Consider the following 13,819-nt stretch of genomic DNA (forward strand, 5'->3'; position numbering starts at 1 on the left):
TCGCAAAGAGGCAAAAGCAACAAGCTGTTCAGATTATGTCACCGAACTTTTGTTGTTGAGGAGTATTATCGACCTGCTAGCAACAACTGGAATTTGTGATTAGTTGAATACGTACTTATGATAGTTGCAGAGACCTCTACTTTGGCAGGTTATGCAGGGTCAGGGTATTGCAGACCAAAAATATTCAAATATGCGTTCAATCAGAATGGATTAAGTGAAAATCTTGAGTACCGGCCAATATACACTGGTCCAATAACGGGTTCTAAGAGATTCCATACATACGCCATAGAGCTACCATAAACTTCTATAGGACTCTGAAATTGACTCAAAAAAAAGCAATAATCAATCAGATTATTGCTTTTCAACACTTGGTCTGCTCTATCTGCACAGAAATTGTTGCAATTTCTGACTACTCATTCAAATATGGTAAATGATCAAAAAGCAAAATCAAAAGCATCGAATTAAGTAATATTTATAAATTCATGTCGATGGATAAGTAGAAGAATCATTCGATGTCAAAAAGTCTGACAAATCGCTTTAAATATTTTTCATTTCCTCGCATTCCTTCGTGCGCTGATCATTTTCACTGTTATGGTAATAAGCACTTGGTCAACTCTGACTGCATACTTTTATCGATTTTTATTAATCATCCAAAGTAAATTTATTACATATCTCTCGCAGTTTACAGCATTCATCAAATCTGATCAAAGTGAAACGGAGGTAAGGTAATTTCGCATCTAATGAGCGAAGAATCCAATTTTGTACTTGGTCCCACGTCACGCACGTTCCTATATTAAATTTGTATCTTTGAGTAGACACGCACCTCTTCTTCACGGAGACCAAAAGTTTAATAAAGAGCTTATGACAATTGCCATACGCTTATTCACCAAACTTAACAAGAGATTCTAACCAAAAAGTTCTAATTTGGTTATGCTTGTTCTGGAGTTTGTACACTTTTGTGTTTTTGATAAACCTATTCAATATTGTTTTACTAAAAAAGCTGTAGAACTGTAGTTTAGTTTAGTGCTGGCCTATTCATGATCGAACGCAGAGCTAAAAGATGAAGGTGGCGCTGTTCTAGAATGGCGATTAGTGCATCCCACTCGAAGTTGGTAGTGCTAATTTTGGAAGAAAAATCATCATATGATTATGGAATACAGAATAGATTTTGATAATTCAAAGCACAGGAACTTTCGTTTAACCTTGCAAAACTTTTGCAACATGTAACCGCTGGTTCCATATTTGTGGCTTGTTGGCTCCTCCACAAGCGTCCTTCTCATTCAACCCACCTGCCAGTGAGCACCTAAAACCTAAATCCGACCCTGTAAACAATGTGCTGACAGCCTTGCTGGCGGCTGCATCCTTAGTTGTCAGTCAAAATGTGCAGAGCCATTTGATTATTTTATTAGCACTCGTTCCAGGCACTCGCACTCACACTCATTGACAGCGGTTTAAGCGAAGATCAAAACCCTACGAGTTAAGAGAGTTGACCTAACCGTTTCGCTGTGTGAAAGGGTAGCCAACCTTTAGGTCGAAGGGATCAAAATACCAAATGTCAAACTTCGGGTTTTCAAAAAAATACCTATCAAAGATAAAAGGGTCCGAACAGCGATGCGAATCTCTTATTCTGTCGAAGACTAGTTTAGATAGCGAAGTGCGCGCCGTATAAAAGTAAAAATTTAAAGTCCATAAAGTCAAAAGGACGTTACAAACAGATTAAAAGTGCTTAATTCTAAATTTCTAAATGCTAATAGTACGCTAAACAATAGGAAGTGATCAAAATCTGCCACTACCAGTGAAAGGAAGAAAACCTGTAAAAATCAAAGAAAAGGTAACAAATCTTTTGTAAATGAGGTGTACTTGTGCGAAATTGGATGGAAATAGTGGGAGAAAAATGACATTTTTCTTGGTGTACTAATGATTCCGGTGTAGGTCCGTTACCGGGCCTTTTCTTTTCTTTTGGGACATCCGGAAACATCTTCCGGAGATTTTTGATTCTCCGCAGGACATCTCAGGGCCATTTGTGCAAGCGATATTTGCGCGCCGTCCGCGAAGCCGAACGCCATTTTGAACCTCAGCGAGGACAATAGGCGCTATACAACGGCCATATTCCAACGCCATTTTGGAAGCTGGCGATTATAATAAAATGATAGTATTATAAGATGAAATTTTGGTAGTTGGCCTTTTTTAAGAACGCAAGCCCTACATTATACACCCTTTTGATTTCTGATCGTTTTCCGTGCCCAGAAAGGGGTATCCAGGCCTCGATCTAACTAGTCCGCTGTAAGATCTTTACCTTGCACTCGGATCCACTTTGATCATTGGAAGCTTGGAATTGACATTTGGTATTCAGAATCCAGCTCCCGCTTAGGTGAGTGCCGAAGGAGTGTTGTAAGTATTTGTGACGTTGCTAATAAGAATAAACGACCCCGTGCTCGACATAAATTCCCACTCACAATTATCCCACTGAGCAGCCGAGGGGCTACAAACATAACCCCACATTTCTCGCATACTCTGAGATAACGCCCTAAAAGCCATTGGTAACCACGAGCGTAGCTCGTTGTTTCTGAGCAAATGAAAGAATAAGCATCCAAACCAACATCACGGGCAGGTAGATATTGATCCTTTCTTCCCCATAGCGTTATTAAATAACATGAAAATCCATTCAGATGCTCAGTAACAACGAGCTACACACATGGTTACCAATGGCTTTTAGGGCGAGATCAGAAGTTATGCGAGATTTGATCGCCAATCGGGTGGCAAAAATTGAAAAATGTCCGTTGGCAAAAAAAAATACGGTCGATAATTACGGAAGGTCTTATAAGAACAACGAGCTTTAAAAAAGGTTCTTCCTCAGTTGGGATGTAATACCATAAAGAAGAAGAAGAAGCAGAAGGACGAGGATGAAGAAAAAACAAAATGTTAATAAAAGCTAGAATTTGTTTTACCAAATTAGGATGACAGTGTTGTCTAACACAAAACACCTAGATACAGTATGGCCCATAAAAAAATGCGAAAATTTTTTAAACGTGAATATAGCATCCACAGGCGTTATTTTCATTATTTTTGATAGTGAATGTAATTTCTGATTATTGTAGTATATTCTGACACAACTTCGCTATCCAGGACAATTTTTGTCATATTTTTCTTACTGTCCAAAATAATGTAATAAAGCAAATAAGTTCAAAGGGTTTTTCCGCCCGAACGAAGCTAGAAACAGCGTCTGATTGTCGTATACTCAGGTGATGAACTTTCCACCTTCAAAAATCACACTTTATTGTTGAAAATTTTAGTTTGCTTGGTATCAGAGGATGGAGGAGTTCTTAGAGAACGTGTTCTTCATGATTACAATCAAATATTTTGCCAGGGCCATAGTTTTGAGGGCATTTGCGTCTTGTAGATTTGATATGCCTTTATTTTTTGTTAAAGTTGAATAAAAAATAAATACGTAGTATTAAAAAAAAGAAACAAATTTGTTCCTTGTTAAATCTGTCTCGACCCAGCTTGACCCACTTTCTTGTAGTTATTTTTACAAATATGACCTATCTCATGATGCAAAGCACATTCATGTGATTATCGTTTTAATATTCCATATTTTATGCATTGAAATTCTAACCAAGAAAATTTGAACTATCAATGATTTATTACATTGATTAATCATATTGATTAATTAAAGTCTGCAATCCGCCTTATTTAAAACTTATACGAATGAACAATTTTAATGCTAATCACAGCTCCTAAATATCAATACTGTGCATTTATATGATGAAATTATGTTTTATCCTGCAAAGAGTTCTGGAAAACGTGAACTCTCAAAAATACACCATGAACTACCACCAAAGGTCACATAAACATGATCTAGTTTACGGTGTATTTTTGCTTGTTGACGAATTCACGTCTGCTGTTCGCGGATACGAAAACGGACTTTTTTCTGTGTGGCAAAACTGCAATTTTGCTTTAAAATTTGTAAAATATTTTGTCTAAGAAAATTATTCCGTTTTTGTCACGGTTTTGTTTTTGTCAACTGAAAATTGCCGATCGTGTTGATAAAAACGGAACATACCTGTATACACTTTATTACGCATATAAAAATTAACACACTTTGTTTGAAAATGTTTGAAGGCATTGGAGTGCTGCAGAAATTCTTGGAACAAATTCTGGTGAAATTCATCTAAGTATCTTTCGGAAAATCGGCGAAGGAATTCCTGGAAGAAATGTTTCTCTCTGGTGGTTTTTCTGGAAGGATTCCTGGAAAAGTTGCTGAAACTGTTTCAGAAGAAACCTGGAGCTTGGTGCAGTCCATACGTTTCCTGAAATTATCAAAAAACACATGGTCCAATCTTTCCAAACACCGACCATATGAGATTTATCTTTTTATGGTACCCGGAGAACACTACTGGTGTCAGATATCAGAAGGCCAGCTTTAAAGGTACGTTCCCCGCCAATTGAAAGATTTGTGTTATCAATAGTTAAAAAATAGTCACTTTTTGTCTCAAAATATCATGGAAAGCGGCAAACCATCTGAAAGATATCCTTTTAGGCTAATGATCAGTCATTGTTTCATTTTGTTCCGTCGTGTTCCAATGCTCATTAGGAACTACTCTTTATGGACCCATTTGAAGCAATTTGAAAAAAAATAATAATAACATAACATGAAAATCTTCAGCTGATCAGCTGTCATTCTCCACCTCGCCCACACTTATACCCAGCAACATGTTATAAAAATATTATTCTATGATGGACGATATACTTATGTGGGTTAAATGACAAAACTAGTAAAAAAAATGAGAATTGAATCTATCGTTCTTTCGATTAATGTTATAATATGCGTGAAAATGTCATAATTTTATTACTTTGGCAGTTTTTATTTGTGAAGGCAGTTGTTTCAAGAGCAATATAGAAATGCTCTTTAACTACAAATAACTTTCGAGTACGAAAACTTGTGTTAAAATATTTTTTTTCTGTGAAGTTATTCATGAAAATGCTTTAAATGGGTTCATAAACAGTAGTTTAATGAGCACTGGAACACGACGGAACAAAATGAAACAATGCCTGATCGTTAGTATAAAAGAATATCTTTTCCAGCAGATTCAGCAGAACGAAGAGCCTTCTTGTAAGCCTTGCGAGCCGACTTGATCGACTCTGATCCAGCTGAACGACGTCTGTTCCAAATCCTTCTACATTGTTTCCTGAGTCTAGTCAGATCGGAATTCCACCATGGGGTCCCTCTTGTAATCACCGCAGAGGACATGCTTCTTCAACAGCTTCCATAATATAGGATGTTGTAGTATTAACGGCATCATCCAAATCACTTGTATTTTCAATGGACGGAGAATATCCATGAAATTTGGTCGCAACTAATTCGTTATATAGTTCCCAGTTTGTTAATCGGGGATTCCTAAAACGTCTGCGCAGTTACATTTGAATGATCAAAGAAGATGTAGCGATTGACGATTACTCATCTGATACATGCCAATTAGTCAACTCGTGACTGATTCTATTCGAGCAGAGCGTTATTTCTAACACTTCTTCTCTAGTGAAGGTTGGGCGATTGCCTATATTAAGTAATCCAAGATCTGCACTACTTAAGTATTCCATCAGACTAAAGCCTTGACGAGATCACCAACGCAGAAGAGCTCGTCACGGCACTGCGGCAACAGTGCGAGATTCAGGTGCCCACCGCTGCCGTTCAGCTACGGAAAGGTCCAGCAGGTCCTCAGGTGGCCTTAGTACACCTACCTGTGGCGGACGCAAATAAGTCCGCTAAGGTAGGCAAGATCAAGGTTGGTTGGTCAGTATGCTCACTGAACATACATGAGCAACCGGTGATCTGCTTTAGGTGTAGGGAACCAGAACACAAGTCTTGGGGCTGTAAAGGCCCTGATAGGACCAAGTTGTGTAGGCGTTGTGGTGAGGAAGGTCATGAGGCACTAGGCTGCAACAACCCTCCCAAGTGCTTAATTTGTTCCGGCAAGTCCATGAACAACAAGCATCCAACGGGAGGCTCAATGTGCCCGACCTTCAAACGAGCCATAAACGAAAAGTCACAGTGCAGGTAACGCAGCTGAACCTGAACCACTGTGACGCAGCTCAGCAACTGCTGTACCAGGCAGTTGCTGAGTGGGGGACGGACATCGCCATCATATCGGACCCATACCGAGTACCCGCCGGCAACGGCAACTGGGTCGTGGATGGATCCGGAAAAATGGCGGCGATATGGACGACGGGTAAATACCCCGTCCAGGAGTTGGTGTCTACTACATACGAGGGCTTCGTGATCGCCAAGGTAAACGGGGTCCTCTTCTGTAGCTGCTATGCGCCTCCGAGTTGGTCGATCGAGCGGTTCACGCAGATGCTGGACTGTATGACGACTGTGCTGACAGGGCGAAGGCCAGTAGTAATAGCGGGTGACTTCAATGCCGGGGCCGTGGAATGGGGAAGCCGTATCACGAACCAGCGAGGTCAAATCCTGCTAGAGGCACTGGCCGTGCTAGATGTCGATGGCTAATGTTGGTACCAAAAGTACCTTCAGCCGAAATGGAGCAGAGTCGATTATCGACGTTACTTTTTGTAGTCCTGGCCTAACGAGTAGTTCGAACTGGAGGGTAGACAATGCCTACACTCACAGCGACCACCTGGCGGTTCGCTACAGTATCGACTACAGCAACAGCAGGCAGCGCGTAGAGGAAGCGGCGAGGTCAAGGCCAAGCCCTCGTGGGTGGAAGACATCGTACTTCAATGACGAAGTACTTAGGGAGGCGCTCCGTCGTGAGCGTAACCTACTCGGCCTAAGCGGGGACGAACTGGTAGCGGTGCTTTCGCGTGCATGCGATGCGACCATGCCTAGGAAAGTCCACCCTAGAAATGGGAGACCACCGACGTACTGGTGGACTCAAGCAATTGCGAACCTGCGCCGTGAGTGCCTACGGGCCAGGAGGCGGATGCAGCGAGCACGTACCGAGCAGGAGCGTGAAGAACGACGGGCGGTGTTCACCGCTGCCAAAGTCGCGCTGAAGTCCGAGATAAAGGCAAGCAAAAAGGCCTGCTTTGAGGGACTCTGTCAGAGTGCCAACGCGAACCCATGGGGTGATGCCTACAGGATCGTTATGGCGAAGACAAGAGGTGCCTTTCCACGCCACAACCCTGGAGGGGATCATCGAGGGGCTCTTTCCGCGCCACAACCCTAGCCCATGGCCTCCTTTTGTAGGACAGCCGGGGATTGGGGCTGGCGATGAGGATAGAGTAACCGATGAGGAACTTGTAGGGATTGCAAAATCTCTAAGCATGGGGAAGGCACCAGGTCCGGACGGAATTCCAAACCTGGCCCTCAAAGTCGCAATCTTGGAGTCTCCCGGTATGTTCAGATCTGCTATGCAGTTATGCCTGGACGAGAGAGTATTTTCAGATGTGTGGAAGAGGCAGAGCCTGGTACTATTGTCAAAGGCGGGGAAACCACCCGGTGACCCGTCGGCGTATAGACCAATATGCTTGATTGGCACGGTGGGGAAGGTGCTCGAGAAGATCATCCTCAACAGACTGTTGAGGTACACCGAGGGTGTAAATGGTCTCTCAAGCAACCAGTTCGGCATCCGGAAAGGGAGGTCCACCGTAGACGCTATTCTGACGGTTAAGAAAACCGCTGAGATAGCACTCCAGCGTAAGAGGAGGGGTATTCGCTACTGCGCAGTAGTGACTCTGGATGTAAGGAACGCATTTGATAGTGCCAGTTGGGCGGCTGATGCGCTCCTGCGTCTGGGGATACCCGAGTACCTGTACAAGATTCTCGGAAGTTACTTCCAGAATCGGGTATTAATCTATGACACAGAGGTGGGTCGGGAGTGCTTTCACATAACCTCAGAGTCCCGCACGGTTCCATCCTGGGTCCGGTGTTATGGAATGTCATGTACGACGAGGTGTTGAGATTAAAATTCCCGGCGGGTGTGGTCATCGTTGGCTTTGCCGACGATATTACGCTGGAGGTCTACGGTGAATCGATCGAAGAAGTGGAATTGACTGCAGCCCACTCGATCGCAATTGTGGAGGAGTGGATGAGCTCCAGGAAACTGGAATTGGCTCACCACAAAACTGAGGCTGTTGTTGTCAACAACCGTTGTTGCTGCACCGACAGCAAGCGGTGATCAGTGTAGGCGACTGCACGATCACTTCGAAGCGCTCCGTCAAACACTTGGGGGTGATGATCGACGATGAGCTTACCTTCGGTAGCCATGTCGATTATGCCTGCAAGAGAGCCTCCACAGCAATTGTGACACTGTCCCGGATGATGTCCAATAGCTATGCGGTGTACGCCAGTAAGCGTAAGCTTCAGTGTCGCCTCGTCCATACTGAGGTATGGTGGCCCGGCTTGGGGCACGGCTTTGAGTACCGATAGCTACCGTAGCAAGGTAGAGTGTACTTATAGGCTAATACGCCTGAGGGTTGCGAGCGCGTACCGTACCGTGTCACACGATGCACTCTGCGTCATCACTGGTATGGTGCCTATTGGAATCCTCATCATGGAGGACATAGAGTGCTTCGAAAGGCGCGGCACAAGAGGCATACGTAGGACTGCCAGACTGGCCTCTATGGTCAGATGGCAGCGTGCGTGGGACAGTTCCACCAAAGGAGGGTGGACCCACAGGTTGATTCCGAGGGTAGATGTCTGGGTTGATAGGCGCCTTGGGGAACTAACATTCCACCTGACACAGGTCCTTTCGGGCCATGGTTGCTTTAGACAGTATTTACACCGTTTCGGTCATGCGGGTTCTCCAGAATGTCCAGTTTGTGCAGGTTTAGAGGAAACGGCGGAACACGTTTTGTTCGTGTGCCCGCGTTTCCGCACAATGCGTGACCGCATGCTTGTCTCATGCAGTGGGGACACGACTCCGGACAATCTGGTTCAGAGGATGTGTGAAGACGTGCTTGGCTGGAATGTCGTTTCATGGGCTATCACCCGAATCGTCTTGGAGCTACAAAGGAGGTGGCGAGTGGACTCGAGGAGTGGTTAGTGCAGACGCTAAGCAACAGGTGGTCCAAGGGCTCGCAGTCGGCTACCTAGGTCATACCGGTGCCCTACGGTCGAAATCGACCCTTACAGCGTTTAAGTGGCCGCGGGGAGAACATCCTGGTAGCGTTGCTGCCGTGGCGCCGACCTACTGGGTTGGATACGAGCCTTTGGTTGTTCGGGGCAGGTCCGTCAGCAATCCCAATTGGTGCTAGCTGATATGGCCTGAGCCTTCAGTCGGTCAAATTGCGGAGCCCGCAGTATCAGTTCTTAATACCTGCGGAGCAGCTGTCTGCTGCTTTGCACGTAGTAAACGGTCCCCAACCCCACACTCCTGGACCTTCAGGGTCCGGGGCCTGTTGAGCAGATTATCCCTCCATTGCCAAGAAAGAAAAAAAAAAAAAAAGACTGAAGCCTCTCGAATTGATATCTGAGCTGCATGATGTGATGAGCATTTGCATCACTCCTCACAATCTGCGGTAGGCCTTTTGCTATACAGTATACAACAACTTGTTTGAAATCATCTGTCGGGACAGTTCATTTGTGGTAAATAAACCGAACAATAGACGTATGTCCTATTGAGGCCACTAACAGAAACATCGTTAGTGACAGCACATATATCTCTGGTTGTTAACTCTGAAATTAGTATAGCAACGATTGCTTTATTAATGAGCACGCATGCACGAGGCATGCAACGCGAGTTCGCCATTTCATTTTTACTGTGAGCAGCAAAAACTGGGTCCACAAGGTTACCTAGATGGGTTTCTTTTACGGAAGCAAGGTTCTTGAACTAGCGCCACTTGGGCTGTACCATTTTGCATGAGCCTACAAGGATTGATGTGACGTCTGTTTGTCTGTGGATTGATCGTTGCTGTTCTTTTATGCTGGAGATTGATCTGAACTATCCTAACCGTAGCCACTACCCAAACTAGGCAGGATTATGCTTTTTGCAATCTTAGCAATAAAAAGACCAGCAACGAAAAAAACGTATCGGTATCTATTGAAAGTCATCAAAGACCTAAGAGCACAGAATACACTGTGTAAAACGCATAATGCGAACCCACACTTATTTAGCTTCAGGCTTGAGACTGAAGAAGGGCAGCCGATTGTCTCGGAGAAACACAAGGCCACCTGCACCATTGCTTTGTATAGCACAGGAAGGGCTCAACCGCTCAATACTGTGAGGTGGAATTTTACCACCAAAACAGGCGGTCCGTAGTCTTAGCCAATTGATACTACGCGGCTATCTAGGCTGCTCAGGAAAAGGAGGTTAATATTGATGATTAACTCCTGACGTGCCCAAGCAGACACAAAAAAAGATGCATAAATTATAATTGAAATTGGGTAGTAAATGACAGGATATTGCGTACCATTGTGGTCCTTAGCCTCTTGTCCAGTAACTCCTATTCCCTATTGTATAACATGAGATGGATGGATATGTGATGTAAGAAGGGTCTGCGTAAACTTTTGCGATTTGAATTCGAAACGTATAACCTTATAAGTTATTGGGTCGCCAAGTGGTTCGGTAGGTAAGTTGGTAAAGCACTCGTCTAGCATACAATACAGTCGTGAATTCGTATCCCACATGAGAACGTGTTTTTTATTCATTATTTCACTCATAATTTAACCATCTTCACCACGCGTAATAAGTTGATTAATTTATCAGCCGTAGCGTCATATTAAATGTTGTGATAAACTGTAGGCAGCATTATACGAAATCTTTCAACAACCTTCAGTAAAGATTTCACCTGAAGCACACCCTTCGATAGTTCTTTAATATCGGTTCTCTTTAAAAAGCTAAGAATACGAAAGGGATCTGTATTACTCAGAAATCTATTGCGTATCCACGAACCTCTCAAAGACACAAAGTGAATCATCCGCACACTAAAGTGTCCACTCAATAAAATGATTAAACATTCTACGAAAAACGCAGTCACACTCACCGATGAATCCTGCCAAGGCTGTGCAGATAACTCAATCCTCGTAGCACTCCGTCACAGATGGCCGATATTTCCTCTTCCTTCAAGGGCCGTTTGTGCACCTCGATTATATCGGAAGCCGATCCCACGCAGTACTCCATCACGAGCCATGCCGTGTTCTCGTGCAGGTAGCATCCCTTGTACTCGATCGTATTAGGATGGTTCAGCTGCCGCAGGAAACGAATTTCCTTCAGGATATCCTGCCACTTTTCCATGCTCTGTTTGCCCATGTAGGACATCTTCTTGATCGCGACAATCTCGCGCGTGAGATTGCATTTTGCGTAATAGACCGCACCGAACGAACCATGGCCAATTTCGCGCAGATCTTCGAATATCTTCTCCGGGTCATGTTTGTTGAACAGCTCGGCTATCTCGGGATCCTTCAGGCTTCCCGGCCTCATTATAGGCATACTACTATCGGAAGTAGTACTGCAGCGGGGAAGCAAGAAGACTCAGCTTTAGGAGTAATAATGCGTTTCGCTTCTTCACACAGACACTTTCTTCACTCACGACACTTTTTTTCCTCCCTACCAAGGATCACACTTTCCTTCGATTTATTCACCTTCTTCCAATCTGAATTCGGTACCCTGTGGTACCATCAACCACAGCAGCGTTGATGTTTATGTTCCTGCTTCACTGGTGCTTGCACTTTGGCGTTAAAACAAACGATGGCGATGATGAATTGTACGCCACCCTTTTTCCACACTCCACTCTTCCGATTATTGTCATGTGTTTGCTAATTGATTAGACCACTCGGTGCCGACTGGGCTATTTTTGCTCTAACACTAACTCGTCGTCTGAACACTGCACCGCATTGTCACTATTGGGAGGATGACTAACTTGATCAGATCTTGTCCACCTTCTGCACATTTTCACTGTGGGTGAATGATGCAGCTCCTGTGTCAAACTGGGGATCCGGATCGGTCCGATTAGTTTGTGGGGTTTTTAGGTTCCTAGAAAAGAAAAAAAGATACAAGAGTTGAAATGATTTGAAATTAAAAATTATTCATATATAGAAATATACATTCTGCCGAAGCTTTGTCTATTTGTTTCTAAACTTATGCAAAAGTTTATTCAACGACTGCGCGAAAACAAAATCAAAACGGCATATGATCCATAGGAGTAGATTGGGAAATATGAGCACTTCAAGGATGAGCTCAATTAACGCATACTTTCAAAATCGATAAATAATACATTTTCAACAGCTAGCATCTTAAAAATCATACGTACTATGACATTTCTGATAACGTCAATAGATTCAGTGACCTCAAATTAAGTCAATAGCAGTTTTTGGGTGCCTGAGACAAAACTTGTTCTGCTGTGTAACTAGTTGCCCAGACTTCCACCCAAAACGTAGTCTTCAGTAAAGTTGTAGCTGGAAATATTTCTACGGAAAGTTAGAAAGCTGTACATAGAAGGTTAAGATTTCCCATAATAATGTCTATTTAAACTTAGAAGTGCAAGTTGGCTGAAGTGCATCAGTTTAGTGCTCATCTTGCCATGCTTACCCCTACGAGTTCACCGATATAAACAATATCGAGCTTTAATGACTAATTAGTCAAGTTGTCGCTATTCTGCTGCCAGTGCTACACATTTGAGAAAAGATCCGCTCTCGGTGGCAAGCTATTCGCGCTTGTGTATTGGGAAATATATGGCAAAAGTGCGACGATTATATTTAGCCAGGAAAAGCACAGCCATTGCGGCCCCTATGTATCTTCTTACGGTGCTAAATATTCTGATTCATGGGGCTGCTGCCATGACTGAGCTTCGGAACAAAAGGTCGTTGTTATCGAACTTGAATCATTGCATTCTTAAAATGACTTGTTTCTATTTCAGACATTCTCGTTTCATAAATTTTCTCCATCATCCAATCAAAATCATTTAGCGGATGGATGGCCTAGGTTGAGTTGCTGTTTCTTATCTATCGGATTAGACAAAACTAGCCATCGCCAAGTGGTACGCTGCATTTGAAAATTAACGTCTAAGAAATATATAATGATTTTTTTTATAGAAATTACTAACAACAGACGCAACAACGGCAAACGGCCTTGAAACTTTTCGTAAAATAAGGATAATAAAAAACAAAAGCGAGCAAGTGCTAAATGAGGTTTGAAAGATCATTTTATGCAATAAGAATAGGAAAGCTGTGAAGTACCACAAGAAAGACTCGAAAGAGTGCATAAAAAACGATCATTACGGTTATGTGAGAATCTTTTTTGACGGTCCGATGCCGACATGCGGTGCTAAATGTGTATCAGTAGGGCTTCGCAAGAAATGGATACCTGTTATTTATTAAAGGATGAAATAAAGCGAAAGAACTATAGTGAAACGATAAGAGAATGAATCCAAGAAAACAATACGGATAGCTGTTGAAAAGGGAATTCCTCTTTTCTTAGTTGACCTTTGTATCTATAATTTAACACATTCAAGGTAAGGTAGAGTAATTTATTGCATCGGGACCATTCAACTGTTCTTGGCAATCGAAGTTGAAATGTGTGAATTCACAGTATTTTTATTTATTAAATACCATCGGCAAATATTTATTCTGGGAAAATTGTATCACAGCCAAAACAAAATCTTTTGGGGAAATTGCATCTCAGCAAGCGTATCAGATATTGGAATAATTATTTGTCAGTTTACTTCTGTCTAGTTTAACTAGCGCGAACAAAGAAAGTCTTTTTCAATTAAGAAGTCTAGTACTTCTCTCTTATTCTGAAATAAAATCGGCGGGCTACATCTGAGATTTTCGTGACAGCTAAATCTGGGGTGCATATGACACAATTTTTCTTCTTCGTGAGTCTCGTCGTAGGTCGTTAAATATGCAACAAAAATATGTTTT

The 13,819-nt window shown here is 42.9% G+C and overlaps 1 protein-coding gene across 3 annotated transcripts in view; it reads right to left on the reverse strand.

Moving 5' to 3' along the window:
• The window catches only part of LOC5570058 (serine/threonine-protein kinase Tao), a 48,848-nt gene that overhangs the window by 15,840 nt on the left and 19,189 nt on the right, over positions 1-13,819 (reverse strand). For all 3 annotated transcript variants that reach the window (XM_021855758.1, XM_021855757.1, XM_001658843.2), the window contains one exon: positions 10,945-11,933. In XM_021855758.1, the coding sequence (XP_021711450.1) occupies positions 10,945-11,390 (446 nt within the window). In that variant the 5' untranslated portion in view covers positions 11,391-11,933. The remainder of the gene's footprint in view (positions 1-10,944; positions 11,934-13,819) is intronic.

Source organism: Aedes aegypti, chromosome 3, assembly GCF_002204515.2.
Source record: "Aedes aegypti strain LVP_AGWG chromosome 3, AaegL5.0 Primary Assembly, whole genome shotgun sequence".
Taxonomy (NCBI): domain Eukaryota; kingdom Metazoa; phylum Arthropoda; class Insecta; order Diptera; family Culicidae; genus Aedes; species Aedes aegypti.